The following is a 27,309-nucleotide window of genomic DNA, read 5'->3' on the forward strand; positions in this document are numbered from 1 at the left end:
GTTTCTAAAATATTTAACATTTCATACAGATACTCTGAAGAATTTACAGTAGCAAAAGTCTGTCAATAAATTTCTTGTACATACATACAGCATGTATATGTTAAATTGAATATTGAATGGAAGTGTTAGACAGTGAGGGTTAAATCAGAGGCGATGGTGACACAAAAGTGAACAACTTTCCCTTGGCCCTGCGGTCCATGTTTTATCTCCATGACGACTCTTGGGATGTCAGGACTGCAAGACACACAGAAATAAGTGGGGATGATGATCCCTTTGTTTCGTGGAGGAAAAAAAAACACTTTTTAGCTAAGAAATTACACGAGAGACCTGGCTTAAGCCAGATATTCATACGCGCCTGGGGGAAACACAGGCTGACACAAGACCAGTCACTGGGTTAATTCCTTTACCCACAGAGTTTGCGGATTATGACTAGAGTCTTGTTGTCAGAATAGTATGTTGGAACAGAAATAGTTTCAAGCTGTTTCTATTACAAGCGCTGGGATGTCTTCAGTTTCCAATACAAGCATTTATGTAATCTTTCAAAGAAAAATCACACCGCAAATGGTTAAAGGAGTGCACACTGAGACACACACCACTTTGACCTGTCAACACAGTATGGAGGGGTCTAGTATGAGAAATATTAAGTGCTTTGATTGAATAAATTTTGGTTTAGGTGGATTGTAGGTCATAATAATATCTGTAACTTGTTTAGATGTTATTAGGACTTTGATGAGTAAGCCTCGGAGCAACAAGGCGCATACAAGCTGTGACAGGTCAAATGTTAAGTGTGATGGCAGCAAAACAAAAGTAAAACCAGGCATTGTCATCCCAGAAGAGAAGAAAAAACAAGCATCTTATTAAACCAAAGGCCTGTGGCTCTACTTGTGAAATGTATCAGTTCTTTTTAACAAGGACCTTGGCAAAAATAGACGCTCTCAAAAATAAGTCCTCAATCGGAGAAAGGAGAATAGAAAGTTACATTTCTCAGTAGGCACACGAGGGCTGAGGTTTCACACAGTAGGAGAATGAGACAGTGCAACACATTTTGCAGAGCTGCAAGTGACAGGCTCTTGCTCTTTGGAAGTCAAGTCAATGAAATACAAGTTACTGTACAGATACATGCCCTCACATATAAACAGTATCCATACATGAAAGGCAAACTGAAAAGGCATTGATCTCCAATCTTTTAATGAACGTCTGCCACAGTAATTCCCAGTGCGATCGATGTGTTACATCGAGATACATTGAAGAGCAGCTGTTGGTAGTTTGATTACTGACTTGAGGGTGGGAACGCCACTCTGACTTACAGAGAGGGGGAAGGATTAGCAGCAAATCTCAAGATGGATTTAGGTATAACAAGCGCAGGTACGGTTAGTCCAGAAGCAGATGGGGAGGGAGGAGGAGGACGGGGAGAAGGGGGAACATGAATGGAGACATAAAAGCCAGAGAATTAACGCATACGGGGATGTGTGGCAAGCGAGACAGAGGAATATGGAAGATTACACTGACTGAAAAAAAACTAGGGACAAAATCATGAGGGCACGGAGAGGTTGGGGAAAAAGAAAGGAAAAAAAGTCCCTCAGCTTTTAAAGGTCAAAGAAAAGTAGAGCTGTGAAGAAGCAGAGACCTCCACCGTAAATACCCAACACCACAAACAGCTGTAGCCGTAAACCCAATCAAGCTTGGATAGAACATTACGAGCATTAAGGGGGCTCTGGAAGCAGAGGATGGGCAAAGCAGGGCAGGAGACGAAGGAAGCAGCAGTCTCACACATACACACCCTCAGGGTTGAGACTCGACACTAGAGGGTTTTGTAGGTTTCGTGGATGTCCCAGGAACTGTTTTGCAGTAGGCCGAGGAGGCGATTCCACAGGAGTTACGCTGTGGTCTGTGGGAGAGAGAAAGAGAGAGAAGCATCTTCAGAGGACTAACCATCAGTTTCTAGCAGCAAAAGACAACCTGTTTAAGAGTCCGCATTACCATTGTCATATCCATTCTGCAGAAAATGAGCCAGTTCCAGCTGCTCCAAATGTTCCTGCAGCTCTGTGCGCGAGTGTGCATGTGATGGCAGGACGCCTGTCTGTTGAATAAACTGCTGCAAGTTACACTGCCTCAGCTCCTTATTCAAGTCCTCCAGCTCCTCTTGTCTGTCCTGATAAGAAGGGAAAAAAAAACCGTGAATCAGCGAGGAAAACAACGGACGATTGAGAACCAGCATCAGTCAGAGATGACTCACTGAACACTGACACCCAGTTTACCTGGAAGTGGAAGAGGGTGCTACATGGTAAAATAGCATGTATTATAACGTTTGCTCACAAGTTAATACACAATTTCTATGTGATTTTTAACAATTAATAATTACTGCGTTGATGAGAAATTGTTTCATGCATTTACCACAAGGGGGCAGCAGAGTCAATAAGTCAAGTCAAGAAAACTAAAGGTAAGTGGTTCATTTCAGACCATTTGGCTAAGTTATAAAATGCTCCAAGCAGATTTGAGCAACATCAAGCATTCTTATACATTAACACAAAGTTATTTATTCCTGGAAATGTGAGGCTCAGAAAAATGCAAATCTACCAGTGAACTTCATGCCCACAGAGTGAACTCAGTTGCACATACAGGCCAGTCAGGCTGTCTTAATCGACACTCCATTTGCATGAAATCGATGTGTCTGCACACAGTACAGAAATAAGGAGCAGCACGCTATGGCTTGCTTCCACTCCAGCCGGCATTTGAGTGTGTGTGTGTGTATTTGGGGGGGAGTAATTGATGTCGGACTGAAGAAGCCTGCTGAGGCCGTTCACACCTGCAGGTCTGCCTCCATTAGCCTGATGACAGGAGTGTTGTGCTCATCACTATCCACACTTAAATGCTCGGCTGGCTGCCTCTCCGATCAGCTGACTGATGACTGACACAGACCCTTTTCCATCACCTCCAGCTGAACTTTATGATAATCCATCATGTTGGCAGTGTCAAGGTTTCATTTCCAAGAAATAAAAGCTTATCTCCTTCATGCAATAACTGTATGGGTAGCAAAATGTTTCTGGAGTCACTTTTTAACGCTTGAAGAGTTAAATTTTGTATTTTTTTAACATTTGGTGCACCACTAAGTAAACATAACCAATCATTTTCATAACAGCACATCATTTGCAGGTAATGGGTAGGTTGCACTGACAGTCTATAATACAGGGTTTTTTTCTGTATCATAAAATGAGCACTAAATCTGTCGAGTTCACCCTGGATTCAGATACATCCCTGTAAGGCTGGGCGACTGAAAACCAAAGCTTACCATTATGTTTTAATTGGTTCTGCGGCCACGTTTCATTGTGAAGAGAACAAAACAAAAATCCACCTCATAATTCCACCTTCAGCCATAATACCTTGAAAGCAGAATTTAATTTTCCTTCAGTCCTCTGGCTGAAACTAAGTCCATAAAAAGGAGACCAAAGTCCTGGGTTTCATGTGGGTTATGAGGAAGCTTGAGTTTCACTCTAAACTGGGTTAGGCTTTTATTGAGACTCCCACATCTATGACAACCATTCCAAGTAAACAAACAATCACACGATAAAGTTGAATATGTTGAGCCCAAGAGGGGACATTTGTCATTCAGTTCAGTCCATTTTTATACATATTGTACAACAATAAGCAAACACATGTCAATAGAATGTAAACACCATTAGAAACCATGTTTTTAGAACATGAAGTGGATACAAAATGATACCTGCCAAACCAGTTTAGCTGGACTATAAATACAACCTTTCTTCTGCGTGTTGCGATATGAATAGGCAGCATGAATTCTGTATTAACTATGTCATCATAATGACATAGTTAATACAGAATTCATTTTTCTATTTATAAGTATTTACTGCACCGTTGTCTGTGTGCTGCAATATGCAGGAAAAGGAAACCGTTTGCAATAATGCAAAAGAGGCTCCACACTGCACACACTAAATGACGACTCAAGGGCTGGAGCGGATTTACAGCCCTTTTTCCAGAACCGTGACCTCTCTCCTCACCTGCAGTAGGGACTCGGCTTTCCCCAGAGCCTTATCAGCCTCAGATAGCTGCTCCTCCAGCTCTGTCCCATGCCTCTCCTGGCTCCGAATCTCTGCCCTCACAGCATCAAGCGACTCCTCAGGCCTGCTGGCTTTGCCTTCTGCCTGGCTCTCGCGCTGGATTTCTTGTTCCAGCTGAACAGAGCGGACCGAGAACTCGTGGAGCCGTCGTCCACAGTCATCCAGCTTGGCATGGAGATCCCTCAGCTTCCTCCTCATCCCTCGCTCTCTCTCTACCTCTGCTTGAAGTTCTTCGTCCCAGTACTGCTCGTGGGCGAGCTCAGCTTGGTTCCTCCGCATCGCTTGCTCCAAAGCGTCTATCTGCTCTTGCAAGCGAGCATCGGAGACTGGTGACGGACATGGAGATGGGTAAGGACGCTCCCAGGCATGAGACTCCATTTCTAGAGATTCTAGCTGAGCCTCAATGGCCCTAAGTCTCTCCTGTTGCTGAAGAACTTTTCTAAAGACCTCTTCTTTGGAAGGGCCAATAGGTGGTGAGGGAGAGAGGGATGGCACATGAGGTGATACAGGGCTGGGTGAAGGCGATGGGGAGGCCCTTTGCTCTGGAGAGTCCCTTGGAGGTCTCTCTAACTGTTTGGCCTTGGTTTTAGGGGAGGTGGATGGCCCCAAGTTAAATGTCAGGGCTTTCTTAGGCTGGTTACGTTTTAAAGTCTCTGGCTCAGGCTGCTTAGGCAGTGGAAGGGGATTAGGTTTCTCTTGTTTGGAGTTAGGCCCATCACTGCTGCTGGGGCCAGTACGGCGCAGGAAGAACTGAACCTCACTGCCACGTTGGCCTAACTTTGCCAAAGACTCTAGAGGCCTCTCTGTGGCCAGCAGTTGCCTTTCGGTGTCCCTCAATCGCTGGATCAGAACATATCGACCTGTCTGACCTGGGACACAGAAACAAAACACGGTGAGCACAAATAAAACACAAGAAAAAAAACAAACTTAAACACACCATTATATAAAAATGTTCAAGATTTGATTAAACATAGCCAAGTATGTTGTGGAGATATTTGTGAAAGACTGTTTATGCTTCATTAACGGGTGCATTTAAATGCTCATCGTAATTCTACCAAAGTGATACTAAGCAGATTTCATCAGAAGCATTAAAATGATGCTGACTCCTTTGAATTTCAGCTACTGATGAGTGGAAGGAAAGATAGCTGCGTAAGGCTTCCACAACAAGTGAAAAACGCTCAAATAAACTGAAGTTTCCACAAGGACCTCAAAATTAGGACAAACCCTCCCTAATGACTTGGCAGGCAGCTCACTGATGGGAGGAGGAGAGTGCTAAATCTGGAGTCGTGTTGTTCAATGCTGCTGCGGTGTGGCTTGAATAAAGCCTGAGGATACAAGGACAAAGAGCCGGCTTAAATCCGGGCTGACCAGTGAACGATCCAGCAGAGGACTTGATTTGGGTCAGCGGAAAAAGAAAAGGTGAATGAAGAAGACATTCTCTCTGACCTTGTCTTGGCATGTATTTGCATCAATATCTCATTGCAGAGAGCTGTTATGTAATCAGTTAAAAGCTTAACAACAACTAGGAGGATAGGATCACAAAATAACACTCACCTATGGCCTGTGCCAGAGCAATAACGACATCCTGGCAGGACGTTTCCTCAGACAGGCCGCATACAACTCGCACCACTCCATCCACCCACACCTTGAGCTCCATCTGGGACCAAACAGGACAGTGTGAGAGGCAAGATGGTCCTCAAAGCAGATCAGCTCAGCTTGGCTTGGCACAGCTTACCGCTGCATGACCCTCTGTTACAAAAAAGAAAAGCAGAGACGGAGAAACAAGGCGTGTTAATGGGATTGATTTATTTAAGAAACGAAAAGTTCCTAAATAAAGGAACAGGACGTAACAAAAGAACTATTTGTTCAACATATGACACAACGTGTTGACAGCCGAAACAAAATACACTGAAAGCTGTCATGTACTGAGCAACCAAAAAAAGCTGGTCATTATTAAAATACCAGTTTACACATCAAACAGGTTGACGTCAAAAACGTGCTGTATCATCATTCTAAATATCATGATTAGTTAGTGGACGAGGTAGTTGTAGCAGCTTGTTAAGTCCCTGGTAGTCAGTTAAGAGCCCCAGCAGTATCTTGTGGAACTCTGAGCATAAATGCCAATCTGTAACCCAATTAAACGCTTCGCTGCCCTCCTTCAAAGCTGTTATGATAGCTTATTGCCGAGGGGAACTGACGGGAAAGCGGAGCAAGTCAAGAGTGTTTGCGGGAGCAAAAACACACAGAAATAGCAAGAGAAGTGTGAGCATGTGTGAGTTGAGCTTGACCAGCCTCAGCATGACCAGAACAGGGTCCCATCTGACTTCACAGAGCTGAGCCGAAGGCTTCAGCTGAAAAAAAATATCATTTATGATCCCCCACCTCCCCAACCCCCAATCTGTACAGCTTATCTTCAAAACAAGGTAATAAATCACTGCGGTGTGCATATAAAAGTAAAATCCTTCTGACAGTTGTGAAATTATCTCCTGAACTTGGCACAATAAATGAAATTTTGTAGCCCAGGTGGCTAAAACACAACTCTTCACTTCCTCAGACAGATGGTGTTCTCTTTCTGTCTGTCTCTCTGCCTCCTCAATGAGCAAAGGTGTTTCTCTCTGAGCCCTGCCATTATCTTCCCCTTCATTCAAAGCATGGCTGTGCTCCACTGGCTTCCTATTGAGGGCAGCTTTGGAGGAATGCACTGACTTCATCTTCCAGCCGGAAGAATTCCTGCTTCTCTTAACAAAGCCCTTGCCCTTCCCCTCCTCTGCTGGTGACCTGCTCTCCACACAGCACTACAACTTCTCAGCTGTTTAGATGCCAAACACAAACTCTGCTGTACAGCAATAGACTATCTGATGTGGCAACAACACAGAACATTTTGACATGACACCACATCCAAAAAGAATGACAGCATAAGTCAGAGACAGGAATCAGGATAACAGGAAACAAGCGGGGAGATGGCTGCGGATGATCACATGTGGCAGGAATTCTCTAGACTGATCCAAGTGAGATGATTTCATCTGGAAATAGATCTGATATGAAAAGCAGTGCTTCTCAAAATAAGAACTGAGAAATTTCAACATTGAGGAGTAAATATTTTGTGTTGAGAGGGTACAGAGTGTGCTGTGTTGTAATACATAATAAAGCCTAACAAGATGAGTTACAGAGTAAAAGTAGGCACTCGTTCACCTCAGCTATGAGTCTTTAGAAAAAATAAACAGTGAATACGAAGAAACATTTCACATTTCTAAGCCCTGAGTGGCAGAATGCTGTTTAATAGACCTGAATCCATTTGTTTCCATGTCAAAGGATCTTAACTAAAAGAGAAGCTAAACTTGACATCTCTGTCAAGCACATGCCTCTTGTACAGACAAAACAAATCTACATAAATGAATGTTATGTAATTCCCAAAAAACCTAATGGTATCTACATACCAGCCCCAGAGGTTTATGTAGCATGACATTAAAAGAGAACATAAAACCCCATCTCTCAGCGTGGAATGTCACTCTCCCAGGATGCTTAGCTCTTGTACCTCTGGCTAATGAAATGTGATAATCTGCACTAACAGGAAACAAACAGGCCTGTGGGTCTCAGGTTGCTGTCTGTTCTTTTTGTCACAAGCACAACACTGAGAAGCAGACATCCGCCTGCCTGACCCAGCTCATTTTCTAGACGTAGCTCTGGAGTCTTATATCAGTTCTCAAGGAAATGCAGGTGGAAGGAGAGGCACTTCTACGCCGTGCATAATGAAGGACGCTGCCAACACAAGACTATAAACCATAATAACAGATTCTAAGATATTCTTCTGAATACAGCAGAATCCAATTTCTTAACCAAAGCAATGTGTTTGGTTTCAGAGTAAATGTAGAGATATGAATAAATATCACCTTCGGATTGTTTTGCTCAAAAACACACACACAAAAAAGGAGCTTGTATCCTGAATTGAAATGAGAAGGCAAACAAGTTATGCTGCATGATGAAAGGAAGGGAAAGAAAGACAGCAAGGACGACAGACTGAGCAAATGAGAAAGGCAGAGAAAGAGAAAAAAAACTGCTGACAGATATAAATGGAGGAAAGGGTGATGGAGAAAAGGACAGCGCGAACTATGTGCCAGTCTCTCCGTCCTTTCTCATTGCCACTCATCTCTATTTCTTTCTTTCATCACTGTGCCTCCGTCTGTTTCCCTTCAACGACAGGCCGCCAGGTCCTCGGTGGATTCGACTCGAGGCAGAGATGGTTAACATCACGGCACTGCAGACACATGGGGCATGATTTGGCTTGTCTCTGTGCCACTCTGAGTAAGCTGCAGTGTTGAGTTGCAAACTGATGGGGCCTTTGTGGACAGGCTGAGAAGCAAGAAACTTCCACAGGCCAAATTTACAGCTCATTACATGTCATAAATGCCATAATAAACACAAGCACGCAGCTTAGACTGTGGTCTGTTGAGAGATGTTGAGGACGTCTTCTCACCACGTCTTAAACATGGATGAATGCAGCTGAGCGTACACACCTCCAACCCTCAATTTCCGCTCCAAAAGTTCATGTCTCTTAGTCATAAAGAATATTGAGAAACATACGAATTAGTGTTTGTAGGTTCTTGAAGCCTGGGGCAACAAAAAGGGCCTGTTTGGGTGTGTAGAGTGTTTGCAGTACCAAGTACTGTGCTGGGATGGTGCAATGGTCAAAGGTTGGGTATGCATTCATTAAAGTATATTTGTATGTGCAAGCAGATGTGTCATTTAGGCCTATCTTTACGAAAGGCTACAACGATACCGTTGCTATCTCTGCAGCAACAGAGGTCTGAGGAACAATAGCATGAGTAAAGGGTAGAGTGAGCATCAGATACTGTCACAGATATCAGCAATAAATGGAGACAAGAACACAAAAAGTGTGCGAGAACAGCTATACCTATCAGCATCTCCAGAGAACATAAAGTCCTTCCACAGTCTTATTTAAGTGTCAGGACAAATATTGATGTTAAAGGACAATGAACAGTGCTGAGAGAAGCTGTGCCCTCTGTGCCACTCTGTTCCAGGTTGGCAGAGACAAACGCTCAAAGAGCCAGTAACACACTGGCACCAAGTAGCATGGTCTCATCTGTACTGCACAGACATTATTGTTGCTCTGGTTCAACACTCAGCAGACAGTATTGCGTCTTTTGTGGCCTCTGGCATCGCTGAGCTGTCTGCCACGCCAGTTTTTTCACAGCCATTCTGGCGTGTCCACATGTTAACACTGATAAAACAAGTAAAAGGGAAAACAGATACTTTCTGCCGTCCTGCCTTTGCCTCCTGTTTTGCATTCTTTGCTTCACCTCCTCCTTGCTCTTCTAGTTTCAGTCGAGCAAGAGAGCAAACACTTTTTCATCTGTTTAAAGACAAGAGAGAAATTCCCCAACATGAACGTTAAAGCGATAATTATCCATAATGACAGAAAATCTTTTTATAGGAATGGGATCTCTGCAGAACTGCAGATTTTTTTTTAATGACAGCTAAATATATTTGGTAAATAGCTGCGGATTGAACAACTGCATTTTGTATCTCTCAGACTGTGATAGTACTGAATATGTACAAAATTCAAGCTTAAATGAGGTCTCCAGTTAGAGTTAATAGAAGAAAAACAAAATCATCAAAATAAACAGTGAACAAGCTTTAGTAGTCAGTATCCAGACCTTTGAATATATGGCTTTTTAAAGCATCTTTTTACATTTTCATACACTGCTACCACAATCGTTTCAACTTTTATTAATGATTTTCACTTGAAAAAAGATCAGGCATCTTCCAGAAAATAAATGTTGGACTGAGCTGTGCTATGCCGTGTATAAAACATCTGTGCAGCGTAGCACCAACTCAGTCTTCAGGCGCTATCAGAAAACATTTGAGTAGAGAATTTACATTACATAACCCTCACATGCTTTGCATAACTTAATTTGTTTTATCTCCTAAGATTGCTATCGTCTTCCAAGTCTGTCAAAAGTGATACTTTCCAGACTCTCCCGGAGTCTCCGGTAGTTTTTAACGCACCGTAGCTGCCACGCAGAAGTCATCACCAGTAGAGCTCCAGCGCCTGCGGGCGTTAAGCAGGGAGTGGCCCAGTGGGCATGTGAGGAAACTAGATATAAGATCTGAGGGCTTCTACTGGGCAACATTAAAAGTTAATAACTTTCCATGGTGGGGACAGGCAGCTGCACGCTCTCCAGATACACCGCTTGGTAATTAGACAGAATGGTTGCCTGGTTTTCTGCTAACGGAGCTTCGCTGAAGCTTCAGCACACCTGATGAATAATGCATTTTTTCACAGCGCATTAATTTGGCAAATAGTTCCCAGAACAAAGTCCAAATGCTTGTTACCAACTAGCTCTTTGAAAATGTCCCCTATCCGCTTGTGTCTCCATTCTATTGACATGCTAATGACTCAGCATGAAGGAATCAGAAACAGCACTAATAAGCTTTAGTCATCATACTTGCATATAGGATTCTGTTGCTGCAGCCCTCAGCCTTCTCCATTATAATGATTTGCTCGTCCAAGTGTGAAATCTGAATGAGAGGATCAGTGGTTCGTTAATACAGGGAGCACCTTTGCCTCTAAATCAAGGGCAAATATGGACTACGATACCTAATACTGAAAAATCAGACCCACTTCTACGTAGTTGGCATGAACCCAACCCAAGTCAGCTTAAAAAAAATCTGGTTATTTATATTTCGACTGTTAAATTTGGGTTTTTACTGCATTTACATTCTCTGTGTGTAATCACTTTCAGCATTAACTTTGAGCAAAGTACTCAATGTATATGAAGCAGGCCTCAACCTGGCCCCAACCTGTGGCTGTTACTCACTTTTGTCTATCATCATAAATCATCAATCGCACTGACACAAACGATGATTTATTCCAAGCGAAAAGAGAGATGAAAGGTGAACAACTGTAAGAAAAATAATATTTCATCCGATTTCTTCTGTTTATATTATAATACTTTAAAGCTCAAAAGCAACTCGGCATGCTTTCTTTGAAAGGCGATAAGCTATCCTCCCGTGACCATGTGGTCACCAGAGTTTACACAAGCCCGGTCACAATAAAACACTACTACATTATTCATCTCAACAAGTGAAAGACTCATACCTGGTTTGGCAGGTATTACGCATATCAACCCCGGAAACCAAGAGGAGGTGAACACATTAGAGAAGAGGAATTTGTTTGCGCTGAGTCATGAATCCACTCACAGAGCCAGCAGATAATGGTGAGAATGGTAATAAAGGATTGCACATCGCCAATGAAAGGTCAACAGAGCTGGTCTCTATTGAAATCCCAGCTCAGGATGAGTGGTTTGGCTGCCTAGAGGAGTTTGTATTGCTGGATGAGCCAGGAAAGAAGGCTCTAAGACTGCTGATGGGCACCCATATGTAATTATACACTTGCGATCTGACTCAGCAATGCTTGCAAGGGAAGGAGGACATTACTCTGTTCCCAGCCGATCTCGTACGCCACTCATAGGATATGCAGTGAGAATACGCACATATATACAGGGTGCAAACAGATAGGAAGATGCTCAGTTAGTCACGCTCAAAATCACATGTTACATGGGTGTAAGTATAGACGGGAAACAGTCTGACTCAAACTAAATGACTGTGCTTCATTTTGGACTAAATCAGTATGTTACTGTAAAAGCGATCCTCCTAATCTGAAGGATGTTGTTTGCAATGCACATTAGTGGAAAACATGTTTAAATTTAGCAACTCATACTATTTATAGTTGCTTTCCCTATTTTTCTAAGTGAACGTGTTGGTTCCTGCGTGCATTTATGTGTCATTGAAGAATAAAAAAAAAAACCTCCATGGCTGCCAGTGTCACAGGTCTGAGGCTGAACTCATTAGCAATTTAGAAGTTGCTTCCACATCTGCTTATTTCAATTATTCATTCCTGTTTTTGTTTTCTTCTTTTGCAATCCCTGAATTGTTGAGGCACAGTAAGGACTAACATAATACCATAAAAAACATTTATGAGGGTCAAAGCAGAGCAGTCAACAACAAAGCGGACTTGCCATTACGGAGTTGAAATTTAATACCAACCACTCCCTGCATATTTTACTGCTCTTTCAATATGGCATCACTTTTAAGTTACGATGAACTGATTACCACAAAAATGGTGCGTATGCCGTATGCACACATTTTATTGAGCACCTTGTTTGATCCTGAAAACAATTAGAATTCCCAGACGGACAGAAAAAAAGCAAAAACATGCCACATACCCGGAAAACAAATTTCAACTTTTTTCCCCCATGACCCTTACTTGGATTAAGCGGGTTCAGAAAATGAATGAATGAATGAACTTTTCACATACATGTGAGCCACTGTGATGAACCGGAGACCTTATTTCAGTGTCCAGAAAAGCGGTTATAAATCAAGGACGAAGCAGGTGCACATTCTTTTGCCGCACTGAAACGGTAATCTTACAACAAAAACAGACAACACAGGCCTCTCGGCTGAATGAATGTTTTCACAGATGAAAGTGAGGAATTCCACTCAGTTTCCTCCCAAGACATCAGTCTGCCGTCATGACCATTTCGCGGACCACTGTGGCTAATGCCGTGCTTTCATGGCTGCTTTTGAATAAAATCAGCTTCAAAACATAAAGCTGGGCCTCCGGAACATGACAATCTTTGTAAAACTGCCAGAAGGTTTGAGAAACGGCTTCAGCTGTAAAGCTCTGTCCCTCTGGTATGCAAAACATCCCTCCTCACAGCTTTGCAATATTTACTTATGGGAAGTTCCAACACACCTGGACCTTACAGCCAGAGAGTGAGAGAAAGAACTTAACATTGTATGGACAGACCTTCAGGTAACCTGTCCCAGCAGGACCCTGTCACAAATCCTCCCAAACACGGATAAGATCTGCCATTTTGTTGCCATAAACGTACTTCATTGCACAAAAATGTTACTTGTGCGCCCTGAGATAAGAGTTCTAGGAGATTTAAACAGATAAGCACTGGTATTTACAATAAACAGTGAAACTAAACCAGTTTTCACCACTTCCATATTCTAAATAAACAACTTGTAAGTCTCGATATATGGTCAAATCAGAACTGAGACTGGAGCAGAGCTACCGAGCTGGTTAATGAGAACAAAAGGGGATAAAAAGAAAATATCTGTAACTGTGCAGAGAATATTACCAGCTGTGGTCAAACAGAGTACATCTTCTCTTTTAACGTTTTTCTTTTAGCAAAGCTAAAAGAAAAGAAAATGCTGAAGCTTTGGAATTTAACGTAACCTGACCTCGCATTTGATGCAAGCTTTCAGAACTCGACACTTTCCGATATGCATTTCTGGTGCGGTAATCATACTCACTTCAACGCAAGGTAATGGGTGGGATGTTTGTGTGTGGATCACAGGGCATGGGTAGGCCTCTCAATAGGTCTGATTTATAGTTTGATGGGTGGGTGTCATGCATGTCTCTGCCTCCCTGTCATTACTCTGAGAAGGAGTAACAATCACGCCTATCAGAGCAACGGGGTTGGAGGATGTGGGGACGGTCAAGATGACTAAGGAGAGGGCAGGAGAGCAGGGTGCAGATTTATAGAACCCCCCCCCCCAGGCACCTTTGAGATTAAGACAGTATATCTGTGTTGTTTCCCTTCACTTCTAGAAAGTTGCCTTTCAGTCTCACACACGATCACCGGGGCGATCATTGGCATGGAGACACAATAAGGTGTTGTCGAGTTTACATTTGAGAGATAATGTTGGCTAACCTCCTGGGAATGACAAAGAGAGAAGCCAGTGGAGAGGGAGGCTGCATGAAAGAGCACAAAGACAAGTGTTTGTTGAAGAGACACTATTCACTTGTACGCAGACAGACACTAACTGAGATATATTATCATAAAACTGATCACGTTTTACACGTCTTCCTCAGGGAATGTCATAAAAATGCAGTTTGGATCAGGGCCCAGGTGTGAGTTAAAGACTGCTTTGAAAATCACAAAGACGGGGGGGTAACGTGACACTGAGAATATGACTTATCTGTCGATCTCAATGGAAGAAAAAGTGTCTGCTTGTCTTCAGGGTAGCCTAAAACTGTGCACAGGGGAAAGATTCACCAGGGAAAGATAAGTGTGTCTAAGCTTACCAAGTACTTTTAGAACTTATAAAAACCTACAACATCCATATTTAATGAATAATGTTCGTGCTTGCAAATTATCCATACGTTCACTGGCTGACCTGACTATTCAATCAGACCACCCTCCTGGCTCACTTGAGATCATTTACAGTTAATTCTGTAAATTACAGTGACGTTTACTGAGAGAAATTTAGAGGATTGTTTCTCTAATCACTTTCAGACCTTTTTTTTTTAATTTAAGGTCATTATACTTTTACACATATTTGCTTTAAAAACACAAATGTTGCTAAAGAACATTTTATTGCACCAGTAGGTACCATTTTGCTTGTGAACTACTACACATGTACTTTCAGTGACAGGTCTACTGTCGAGTCTTTTAGTGTGAAAGACAGGTTTGTCAGCTCCACCTGCCTTGTCTCCTTTCCTACACATTGATTTAATGTCTAAGTGCCCTGAGTCAGACATTTTCCCCTTTCTTACTGGTGACTTGACCCCACACCCCACCCCCTCCCACCTTCCCGGCCCTGTTCAGGTCCCTCGGCTGAGACGCCATGTTATTTACTGCCCAGAGAGCTCTTGTGTGCAGAGAGTCAACACGGCATGGCTGGCTGAGTAAAGGAACAACCTGCTGCTCTCACACACACACACAAACACACACACACACACACACACACACATGCAGTCACATGAGCATCCCGGGGGGCCAGAGATGTTTACCGTGCAACGATTACTACACAAAGTAGAATTAAGAGTCATGAACAGAGGGACATACACACTAAGATGCTCATAACCCTGGTGGGAGGAGCCTGCATCAAAATGCCACGATAAAAATGACGCTACGGGTTTGATGATGTCACAGCAAGCCCCATTAAAGGGCACAGGAAGTTCACCCTGACAGAATATGACAGCATTCACTCAGGTGAACTTTACGCTAAGCTGGGCTAACATGTCCGCAGGTGGACTCCGCTGTGCATGAAGAGAGTAGGTGGATTGACGTAACCTTTGACCTGCACATGTCGGATGAATGAAGAGAGATTCAGGCTATGGATTTATGTGCTGCTCGGTGACCTTAAATTATTCCAACATCATGCCCGAAAAGGATGACTAAAGACAAAAGCAAGCACAATGCCAAACAACTGGCAACAAAGCATTACCTTGGGGATGTAGTTCTCAAACTTCCAGCTGGGATCAAAAGACTTATACATTTGTTTTTGGTTGGTCTACAAATTTCTGTGCAGTTAAACGACACACAAAACCCTTTGTGTTTTCAGGTGTATGTGTAGATCTAAAAATGTAACCACAGTGAAATTCCTTCTCTAAATCCCCTCTTTCCTCTCAGTAATTATATACTCCCAGCTGACAAACTGCAGGTCTGTTGTGTTTGTCTTCGCCTTCTTAGATAAAACAGGTGAAGAAAAGCCTGTGTTTGCTGGGCTGGAAGCCAGTCTCATACTGGTTCATCTAGCTAAATGCAATACACCCCATTTTCTGGTACAACAACAGGACAAATGGAAATGTGGGAAAAAGTAATATTTGTATCCCTGAAAACATAAAACCTCATGTGAACGGCTACGGAAAGCATATTATGCAAGAACAGAATGTTCTCCTATCAGAAATTTTGTGGGACGTAGTTTGCCATTGTGAACTTGGATCATTTATTTAAAGGAGTGTTGATGATTTGATGAATAGAAAACTGGGTTGACTTAATATTGAAAACAGGGGTGTGAGCAAGACTGAGGGAGCTGGGTGTGAGGGATGTGAATGTGATGCAAGGAGGACTGGATCAATCTTTTATCACTGCAGTGTGCTTTCATCCCTAATGGATCCGACATGAGCAGAGCACAGCTCTGCCTTCCGTCACATTGCACAGGCAAGGGAAGGACGCTCGGGAACCATGAGAGAGCAAAGGGGGTAAAAAAACTGCAACACTTGAGGGATGAAGACAGTTGCAAATAAAAAAGTTAAAAGTTAAAACCACCTATCCCAAAAATAATCTCCCCACCCCCAACATGCAAACATATTATGTCTCCAAGACTCTGTCGTAGTGTTTCCAATTACCTCTGGCCCTGAGAGCATCTGCAGGAGTGAGGAAACTCTACTGATAAGATTGGGTGAGAAATTAAGTCACTTCGCAGCATGAAGAATGACTCAGAAAGTTCCCATCAAGAATCCCAAGAGATATCTTCCTGAGCTTGGGCAGACATGTTTTTTTCTTCCCATGGAGGCTGAGTGATAGACAGACACTGACAGAGACACAGACAAGACTATTCCAGAGAAGGAGAGGAGTCCATCTGTGTTTTACAGCAGTGAAAGAACAGTAAAAATAACATTGCAGAGAACAAGGCACAAGCACTCTCAGAGGACACTCTGCTCTCTCCATGCTAAACAGCTTCACTCATGTCATAGAAAATAAGGAATATCTAACTAGTGAGAGACACACGAAGGAAAGCAGAGACAACAGAACGAGGCTGGGAACAAAGTTGGAAATGTTCTCATGCATTCAATTTACTGGCAACCTCTTTATTATTACCTTGCTGGTTCCCACTTGAGGAGGAATATGTTGATGAAAAAAAAAAAAAGCTGCATATTACATCATCACATCTCTGTTCTGTCCATCAGAGATGCCAAGAATAAATGTGGAGGGTACTCTAACTCTTTTAAACTGACTTTATGAAAAATTCTTGTCACTCTTAATACACACTGACAGAAAGAGCATGTGATAGTGTTAAATGAGCAAAGGTCAGCTGGGACTGATGAATTTGAATGTGGGTGACTGCATGTACACGTGACTGAAATAGCTACAAATAAAAGTGCTAGCTGATGTATAAATCAAGTTAAAAGTAACGCCATGCTTGAGCTGCTTTTCTTCTTGCAGCCATTTTTTTTAAGCTGACATTATCTCTCTGGAAACGAGTTAACTAAGACACTATAAACAGACAACATGTGAAGCATATTTAACTCCTAAAGTCTGTCAGTCAGGGGGGGAAAAAAAAAAAAGAAAAGTCACCTCCTACAGCGAGGGGTTTCCAATCGATGTCCCTGATTGGACAACAAATACAACCTGCTAATGAGCTCCAGTGTCTCAGACTTTCCATGCTAGGATTTTTTTAAAAAGACAAAGTAACCCATGCATAATGATTAGTCAGTGTTTAAACAAGCTGAGCAGGACTGATATGCTGCATTGGATTAGAATGCTGCTGGCATTAGAAATGTGCAGCACCTCTAGCACGTTAACAGTTAAATGCAGCACGAGCATCCAGCTGAACTCTGACCATGTCCTCTGGAAATTAATCTTTAAACCTAAAGTGGTAGAAGAAGCAGGTTGTGTGTGAGAGAGCGCTTCTACCCTTCTGCTAGTTCTCACACTGCAGATAGAAAAAAGCAAAAGAAAAAAAAAAAAAAGCACATGGATACAGGTTCTATGTTCACAGAAAAATCCCTGACACAAAAGATAAAAAAAAACAACAACAACAAAAAAAAGTGCACAAAGAGTAAAGTTTCCTCCAAACAGGTTTGAGTTCTTTTGTGGAACACGAGAGTACTTGGGTGGCGGGTCTAGCTTCAACAGGTACATGTAAAGACATGGCAGAACTCTGTAAAAACATTGCACATGATCCTCTATGTTTCTCTGTTCATCACATAAAATATATAATTAGTCTGTTTTTTTAACTACATATGTATATTTATATGAATGGCTCTCTTTGCATGCTGAACCACAGCTAAACCACAGCAAAATCAGCTGACTTCAGGGAAACTTCTTGACACTAATATTCTTCTAACAGCCAAGGACGCATTAGTCCCAATACTCACTAAGACAGGATCCTCTTCTTCTCTTCAAGGGGTTTAAATTCCCACTCGCTCACCCCTTTCTTCAACCTCAGTCGGGAGGGGGGGACCTTCACTTCTCGCAGGGTAGCAGAGCCGGTTGTGCCGCTGCTGTGCAAAGCAGCCTGCGAGTGTGTTTGTTTGTGTTGAGCGCGAGTCCGGCAGAGGTCAGAGGCACTCAGTTGTGGTCATGAAAAGATTTAAAGGGTGTCAGGACTTCTCCTCGGCGCTCTCCTGCTGCCATTTGTCGCTGGCTGCCTCAGGAATGCACTTCTTACTGGGTGTCCTCACCACAGGCAGGATCTGACAGACTGCTGGAGTTCTTGCTGTGTGCCTATGCCGCTCCTCCTTCTCTCTGTCTCTCTCACCCACACAGAAACACACCCTCCCAGTCACTCTTCTCTGTCTCTCGCGCTCTCTTTCTCCCCACCCTTTCTTGCTGTGCTGACAGATCAGATACCTCCCCCTTTTCAGGTGGTTGAAAGCAGGTTTTCTGCTTTGCCATTCTCTTTCAGTATCAAATTTCTCAGTTATTCCATTTACATTCTACATCTCCAAACGAGACGAGGAGCAGCTCTGAGGGGAAACTCGGGTGAAACAGCAGTGTAAACTCGCAGATTTTTGTCTGTGTGAATATTTACATATCTGCCTCTGCTGTTTCTATGATCAATAACCTGAGGCATTATATGTCCAAGCTCTGACCTCCTGTTACATGAACAGCTGATTACACAAATGAGCCAGTCAGGTGATTCTCTCTTCCTTTTCCTGGAATGAGGTCATACTCTGACAGACCAGGTGCACGCTGAACAGAATGTGTGTAAGTATCTGTGTTTGACATGGACAACGCCCTGTGAGAAAATGGGACAGCTAAGCTGCTTACACTTGACCACTCTAGTCCAGAAAGCAATGCATCTGCAAAACAAGTGACTAATGAAGAATAGAAACTCTACAACATGAGTTTCTAAAACAATCCTGAACTGCGCTTCTGTGACCGCTGCCCACATCCTACACATACACACACATACAAAGCTTGGACATGCGTGACCAATGGGTCATGCAGATTGTGTGGGAGCCCCTCAGCAGGAGCCAGTCCCTCTTTTCTATCAACATCTCTCCTGTCTTTATTGCAGCATCTCTCTACATGTTTGATTTAAATCAATACTGACCTCTTTTTTAAACTTTCAATTTGAAACTAAATACTAGATAATTTGGCTGAGCTTGCTAAGGAGCAGCTGCCATTAGAGTGAAAATACATCCTGTAAATTATTTTATTCTGTGACTACAAATAAACTTATACAGCATACTAGTTGCTAGGTGCTAACAGCTGTGCTAACCAACAACTTCCTCCACTCTGAAGGGTAGAACAAGCTCTCATCGGTGTACATCAGCAGGATAAGATAAGATTAACTTTATTTTTATAGTGCTTTTCATAGACACAAGGTCAGAAAGTGCTTCACAACAATAAAAACAGAAAACCTGCAACGTCTGGAAAATAAAAACACAACAGTATACATACACAGCATTGTCACCGAGTCTTTTTGGAGTCAAAATGCTTGCCTCAACAAGTCCATCAATCAATGTTAATCAATCAGAGACCAAAAAATGAGAATTTTTAAAGAGAAAAAATATACATATTTACATGTTTCATGAACAAGTCAAACTTTTAAATCTGAAAACAGGTTTAACTTTACATATATTTTATTCCTGCTCAACTGTTTTACAGTATTTAACTTCATCATAAACCCTTTTTATGTATCAAATCTTCACTTTTTCATGACTGAAACTGTTGTTCAAAATAAAACGTGAGATTTTAAAAAAAAAGCAAATCATTATAAACTGCTTCTCATTAAGATGACTGACATTTGTTTGTACATCCACTGCTTTATGGCTTATCTATCATGAGTTCTTCTATCACATTAGCATTTCTCCACCACTGAGAGGGAAGTATGTTTATAAGAGCAGCTACTCTGCATTTCTGTTTATCTGTCAACAAGATCACACAAACACTACTGGACTGAATGTTAGGAAACTTTTTGGCGTAGTGGAGCATGGCCAAAAGAAGAACCTATTCTTTTCTTTTTTTTTTTTGGATCAACTTCTCAAACCCAGCGATATAGGAGATAGATCTTGGTGGAGGAAAAACTCTCTAAGTAAGTTAAGATTGACATTTAACCTCTTTAAATTTGTTTACTCCATTTCCTTGTAGAAGCAGAGTATATGGGATTATAAACAGTGAATTTATTTGACTTCAAATTATATTTTCAGCGAACTAATGAGCATGTGCGACCACAGCACCCGATAACCAGTATGCACAGTGTATTAAGCAGATGCTCCAAAAATAGATATATGAGATTAATTCCATTCATTTGACAAGATAAATCATGCAAACAAAAGACCACTGAGAAGAATGCTGTAGCTTTTAGCCTGGCTGAGTCACAGAGGCCCAGCGAGAGTCAACTCGCATTTATGTTCCCTGTCCTGTCCATAAAGCAAAGGCTTTTGGCACATCTAAGAGCTGTGTTATCTGAAAAATCACTAAAACCACACACTTCAATAAAAGTGGAGGAAGAACCTCCCAAGACAGTGCTTAGGTACCGCAGGCCACAGTGAGAAGAGTCCAAGGTGCCAAGGAGAAGTGATATTCTAAAAGCAGAGTGGTACAGAAGTAAGTACACTTTACTGGTCTGGACAGGCTCACATGTTTGTCCAACATTAGACTCACATCCAGTTCATTTAAAGGTGAGGGTATTGCATTCTGACGCTGAGGATTATCAGCCCAAAGCTTCCCAAACTTTGCTGACACCTACCACACATTCCACAGGGCACCTCCCACCACCGTACCTCCCTCGTACCATCCTCCCATGTCAAACTCCACATATCATCGCTCTTTTCTTTGGGACTCACGCATTCTCGCAACCCCCTTCCCTTCTTCTCTTCCAATCCTCCCTCTGTATTCAGTGAAAAAACTTTAGAAAACAAAGAATGGGCCTGAAAAACTTTTAAATCTGTGCTTTCAGAAGAACCCTTTTCCCTTTTCATACTTCTATTTATCCCCATTTCACAAAAACAAAAACCAGAAAACAAACTCAGCTTGTTAACCCACAGACTGCCTGACTGCGTTTAATCGCAACCTACTACTATGTTTATACCCCAATAAGTAGGTAGTTAGAAATCTGTCAAGAGAGCTGTGAGCCAACTATAATTCAGCTCAGATGAGACAAGAGGATGGCTCTGAGACTGAGAAATAGACTGCTCTGGGCTGGCAGCTGTTCTGCTAGTTCTCTTGAATGAAACAGAAAGGGGGAATACATGCTGATAGTGTCTTTGTTAGCCACTATTCACCAAGAATGAATAGCATTAAGTTGGTGCTAAGCCTGGCCTCTTCCCATCTTCCCTAGTGAACCCCTTCATACTTTCTTCTTTTCATTTATTCAGGCTTTCACTAAAAACAGTCTTCAACGGGTGGCCAACAGGTCGGTCAAGATTAAAATTCGGATAGTAGTGAGTAAGAAAAAAAAAAAAAAAAACAGGCTGCAGAAGTTCTATTTTGAGAAACTCAAAGAAGTTACAAAATCCTGAACTTTTGTTGACGTTGGTTTTCTTACTCATGGCAGGCAACACAAGGTAGTAATGCTCTGTTTGTGCCAAACATGCCTAAGTTTAGCACTGCCGCCTCATTATGGTCAGGCCGAAGCTGTTGCTTCAGAAGTACAGCTATGCCTTGTATGTCATTATGACAAGCAGGATGGCGTTTGCCAGGGAACGTAATTGCCCCATTGGGATGTAAATATAGCATATCCCACATTAAGACCAGACAAAGACTTTTGTTTATTTTTTTCCCCAGAAACCTGGATTGGAAGATACATGTCACTACATTATCCCTTAATGAATACGAATTGCTGCGCCGACGATGTACAGCCAAGGGATAATGACAGGAGGCGATGGTCAACTGGATCAACATATTCTAGGCTGGAAGACAAACTTTCTATTCCTTCAAATACAAGACAGAAAAGCAAGAAAACAACACAAGATGAAATACAAAACATGCAGCTTAATTTTCTGATTTGAGAGCTGTCGTCTCAGATTGCTCTAATAAAGCACAGGAGATTTTTAGTTCTGCTGCTACCAAGTTATCAGGACTTTGGCTCCACTCTGACACTCTTGCTCCATCATGTCTGTTTTCAGAACCAGTCCAGGGTGCCTTTGAACATCATTCAAAAAAACACAGCTACCTCTCGCATGGCCTCAAGTTGCATGAAAAGCTATTTTCAGAGGTAAAATAAATTCTGAACCAAGTTCTAAGCCGTGTTACTATCTTTTACTGCTTTAGCGGACGTGATGGAAGTAGCTAGCATGAGCATCAACATGTCTGATCTCCTTCCTTCATCCTCTCTATCTAAGCTGTTTTTTCCCACCCTGTCTGTAGATGTAAAGTCAGTTTCTCTGTGAAGTCACTGTCTCTTGAGATAACGCTGTACCATTAGTGTCACACTGCGCTGCCCTGTGCTGTTCCTATCAGTAAATGGAAATAGGATAAAACTAGCTTATGTAGAAAGCTGTGACTGTTAGAAAGCCTTCAGGTTTTCAGTCATGGATGAGATGTTGATGACGGGAGAAGTGGCCTCTTTCTTTTTCTTCGGGTCCCTGTACTATGTAAGAGGTAATAGTGCTCTGGGAACAAAAGAAAGTAAGGTCAACAAGATGTTCCTTGGGGCAAAGCTAACGTCCAAGCTATGACAGAGTTTTTTTTTCAGAACAAAAGAGGGGCTATACACGCAAACACCATGTGTACTGAGAGAAGAGAAAGAAAGATGGAAAAAAATGGAGCAAAGTGAGATGTTGACCTACATGTGGTTTGAACTCCGTGTTGGGTTAGGATCATAAGAACAACAAAAGCCCAGAAGAGTGGGATGCTGGATGCACAGGAAATCAAGGTTAGGAACGGGGAGCTATCAGGTGGGTGCGGGTTAGAGGTGAAGAAAGAGCTTTGTAAAGCCCACACAAAGTGAAAGAGAGCCCCCCCCCCCCACAGACATACTCACTGACACCCACTGTGTCCGCATCTACCTGCTCTTGTTTGTTGTTATCTAGCTGAGCTCTTATCTAGTGTTGATCTTAAGATGTTGCCCTAATTTTCTCTCAAATTTCCTAAAAAATTATTCACAAAACCACTCTGTTCCATAAAGTGTCAATGTGCAAGGACCATCCAAACACCTGCAGAAACAACGGCATAGAAAAACTTTCCCTGCACCAAGCCTGTCATCTCTTTCCCTCTGTGGCTTTCCTGGATCAAAGGAAAGCTGTAGTTCTATTATTGCAAGCCCGTCTTTTGTAGTTACAATCATGCACTTTAGACACGCACAAACACGAAACCGAAAAGTGGATGCACACATACACAAAGGCATCATGGCACTGGTGCATAATGGAGTTGGATCTCTAATCATATCCCTTTAAATACAGGCATTAGTGTTTAAAGCGCACCATGAATGTAGAAGTGATTCACCCAAACTTCAAGTGTACACACTCAAAGACATGTTGAATTTTAACTAAGATGGCTAGACTACCATCACCATCTTTATTCAGTTTCAAGAGTGTTTAAGAGTGTGGCAAGTGGGCATGTTCATGAGACAGAATTAATGACGTGTGTGTGTGTGTGTGTGTGTTAGTGGATATACCAGATTATTAATCAGCTCTTAGACAAAGGCCATATGTGTGCAAGGCGGTGCATCTCACCCACATGTCTCCCACATTCTCCCCTCCACGTTTGCGTAAAACCCAATCAGCAGGAATGTTAGGACTGTTGGGTCAGCAGTGGTGACATCATGGCAGCCAGTCAGGGGCAACAACAAGGCCTAAGCACCAGTTTCCTCCTGGTTGCATCAGCAATGCAATACCAGGCTGTGGACCAATCGCAGTGACTCCAGCCACACTTCCTGCTCACTTTGAACCTTCAAACACTTAAAACTGACAAGCACTCAATAAAAACATATTCATAGCAATGGCTTTAAAGCCACATGACCTGACTTTGTCAGCCTTGTCTTGCCTGCAGGTAATAATAGATTTGAAAATGTGTCACAGCTCATTCAGAGTATGACACATCAGTAGGTGAAATTACTTTAACAATAGCAATTAACAAAATAGCAATAAAATAGGCAGAAGTATAGCCTGACTGTATGTCTCACTATAGATCTAACTAGTCCATCACATAGCATATTTTTGCGGCTAAAGTGTCAACAACCAGATGCAAAGAATCCTCTAGGTTATCAGATAAAATTCACCCGAGGGAGGAGCAAGCAGACACTGTTCAGTGTTGTCACAGTAACCAAACACAGGAACGACCACCTGGTTGGCGGAGTCCGAGACAGGGAGCTCAAAAGGGCACCACTTCAGGACGGCAATCATGCCAGAAAACCCTTGCAAAGCAACCCAGTTCCCAGACACAAGCCTTATTGTGTTTGTGTCACAGCGAGTGGAGCAGAGATCATGCACAGCTGTTGAATCTTTCATGAAAAAAAAGAAATAACTAAGCCTACTGTTCTGCTTTCATTGCAGCTAAAAACACTTGAGCCAATTATGTCGGCCTTATCTCCACATGGTTTTACAATAGGTCAATTTTTTTTTTTTTTTTAAACGACATGCTAACCACCAACACATTGGTTCATTGTCATGAAGGGAAACTATAGCTTTAAAACCAAAGAAAATGCTTGTATCCTTTAATATGACTGCATACCCCCCCACAACCCCCCCCCCCCCACAACCCCCCCGCCGGCTCTATTAGACTAGGTTTAGAAAGCATCAACTTACCTCTAAAAACACAAGGTCATTTACTTTTGAAGGAGTTGTTAACCTTTGAATAACTAAAAAAAAATGCTGATAGAGAGAAAATAATAGAAATTACTGTAAATTATAGCCTCTGAAATAAAATGTCAAGGATCAAGAAGCTTTTGATGTCTGCTGTGTGATTGTTGACTGAAAACAAAGTCTTAAGACTGTTTAATGGCCTTCTGCTCTCCGTAAATGCGAAACTTATTCTGTCCCTGAAGACATGCGTAAAGAATAAATTGTGATTTTTATTTTCTCTTAAACACACAGTTCAGTAAAAGATTTGAAATAAAATGTTCTGAACAGATGCAACCAAACTCTTCTCGGCAAGGTCAATGTTTGCACTTCATTTAATTTACATGATTTAAATTGCGCTCTCACTAGCTAAAAGAAACGTAACACTCAATAACATCTGGCTTCTCCGTCAATGACAATGGGGTACAAGTGAGGTTTAGTGCCAGGTATAATCACTCTACAGTAATTGTGAGTTTTTAGCGGCTCTGCCTCTGAGCAGTAGCAACAGAAATACAATAAGACGGCAGACATGTTAATTTTCACAGAGAGTATACAGTCCTCAGACCTGCAACAGTGCGTACAGCCTTAAAATTGTCTGTCAAGCATATTTACTCACTAAATTGTTTCAAATGGTGGTGATGTAATTAGCAAGATTTAGTCCAAGAACAAAAAGATACATGACAAAACAAGTAAATCTGTTTGCAGGGTCCCTCAACCAACAGCTCTACTTCAGGCTTCAATCACAGCCAGGCGACTTGTTTAGATTGGGTTGGGAATGCCAAGAAAAGACACACATTTGGTGTGGTTTGCTTTGACAACCAGGACAATGCCATGCCGTTCCAACAATTGCTCATTTACTGCAATATTCCGCAAAACAGCTGATCAAGAAGGAAAAAAAAACGTTGGAGGAAACCCAGCTCATTGATTGGTCAGGACCAAAAACGCCTTGTTCACCACAAGAACACAGCAGAACAAAGAAAAAAATCATGCAGTCTTTATGATTTTACTTTGTTATTAAAACCCTCTGTTTCTCCTACCTATATATTGGTGAAGCCACATGACCCACTACCCCAACAAGTAGGGGTCAGGAGGTCACGTACAGGAGACATGCTGCAAATGTCCGAAAAAACATATGAACCAGCTTTATTTTATTATTATTCTTATTATTCTTATTATGATCATGTTCGCACAGTAAGGAGCTGGTCACCTGTTACAGAGTTCATGAATACATGATTCGGCAGGGCTGACTCTAAGGTTGCATCCACATCATGGACGTTGGGTTGGAGTCACCTCCTCACCCACTATGAGCAGCAGAAGCAAGCCTTCCAGGATGAGCTTTGTGTCACTTCCTGTCTTTGGATCACCTGGTGGTCTGTTTGCTTTTACACTGTAAGAGCACCGCAGCAGTTTTTACTGCAACTGAACTGTCACCTCTGGACTGATGGACTAGAGTTTATTACTTTGGTCTTCCTAAGACGCACTGTGTAAGGCTAAATCCCATTCTCTTTGTTTTTAACCTTTTAAACTCACTTTCCCAACATAAAACTCATTTTATGGCAAAGTGACATTTATGTACATTTCTGCACGTACATAGCAGTGTTCTAATGCTGAGAAACAAAATATCACAACTTCTGCTCCTGAGATGTTGTGTGACGTTGCAGCCAAGCATCATTTTGTGCACTGCGCCACATGCTATGAAGCGGATATCAACACACCTCCCATTTTGAATGTGCACGGTGGCTGATTTAGCAAAGAAATGTAAGAAAGCATTATCGGAGGAGGAGGGGAAAAGAATGATGGTCTGGTAGAGCCATATTTGAAGTTTTTCGGACTTTTTCTTCAGCTGAAACAGTCACGGTTACAAATGCTGTAAGTTGTTTGGGTTTTTTCTTCTTTTTTTAGGCAGCCAAACGTTTGAGAATTTATGAAGCTGCCACTCTGGGCTTTAAAACAACAACATCAGTCAACACATGATTGATGGCACAACTAATCACATCCATCTTTATATACAGCTTTAGACCATGACAAATGCTCAAAGTTTTTCCTAGACACATATATACAAAGGACAAACATGATCAAGTGACTACCAAAGTGCAAGTGTCAGTTCCATAATCACGTCATACTAGAGTTAAAAATATGTCTCTGAATTATTTAATATCAGATTATTTTTCTTTATCGTGGTGTTAAACGCGAGTATTTCTCTTAAACTGTCAAATTATGTTGCTATACTGAGCAGACCATCAGTCAAATAAAAAGAAACTAACTAATTGAACTTTAAAACTCCCGTTCATGCATGAACAATGGCTAACTTGCACTACTTTTTCTGCCTGATAAAATTTTTGGAGTATTAAAAACAAGCTCAGCCAATAGAAGAAATAAGAAAGTCTAAACATGATGACAGAAAACACTTCAGTCCAAAAAGCAAGCACATTTGTTCCACTCACCTCCTGCAGCCTAATGGTC

The 27,309-nt window shown here is 42.0% G+C and overlaps 1 protein-coding gene across 2 annotated transcripts; it reads right to left on the reverse strand.

Annotated features, from left to right (window-relative positions):
• On the reverse strand, positions 1-27,309 carry rassf7a (Ras association domain family member 7a). 2 transcript variants are annotated; one of them, XM_079251526.1, is made up of 6 exons: positions 27,291-27,309; positions 5,631-5,825; positions 4,017-4,945; positions 1,981-2,152; positions 1,781-1,888; positions 1-234 (listed from the first exon to the last, which is right to left on the reverse strand). In XM_079251526.1, the coding sequence occupies exons 2-6, from the start codon at positions 5,731-5,733 to the stop codon at positions 203-205; spliced, it is 1,344 nt and encodes a 447-aa protein (XP_079107652.1). In that variant the 5' UTR covers positions 5,734-5,825; positions 27,291-27,309; the 3' UTR covers positions 1-202. The 2 variants fall into 2 exon arrangements, with proteins under 2 accessions (XP_079107652.1, XP_079107651.1); XM_079251525.1 differs by lacking the exon at positions 27,291-27,309 and adding an exon at positions 17,995-18,277.

This window comes from Telmatherina bonti (assembly GCF_933228915.1).
Source record: "Telmatherina bonti genome assembly, chromosome: 2".
In the NCBI taxonomy this organism is placed as follows: Eukaryota; Metazoa; Chordata; class Actinopteri; order Atheriniformes; family Telmatherinidae; genus Telmatherina; species Telmatherina bonti.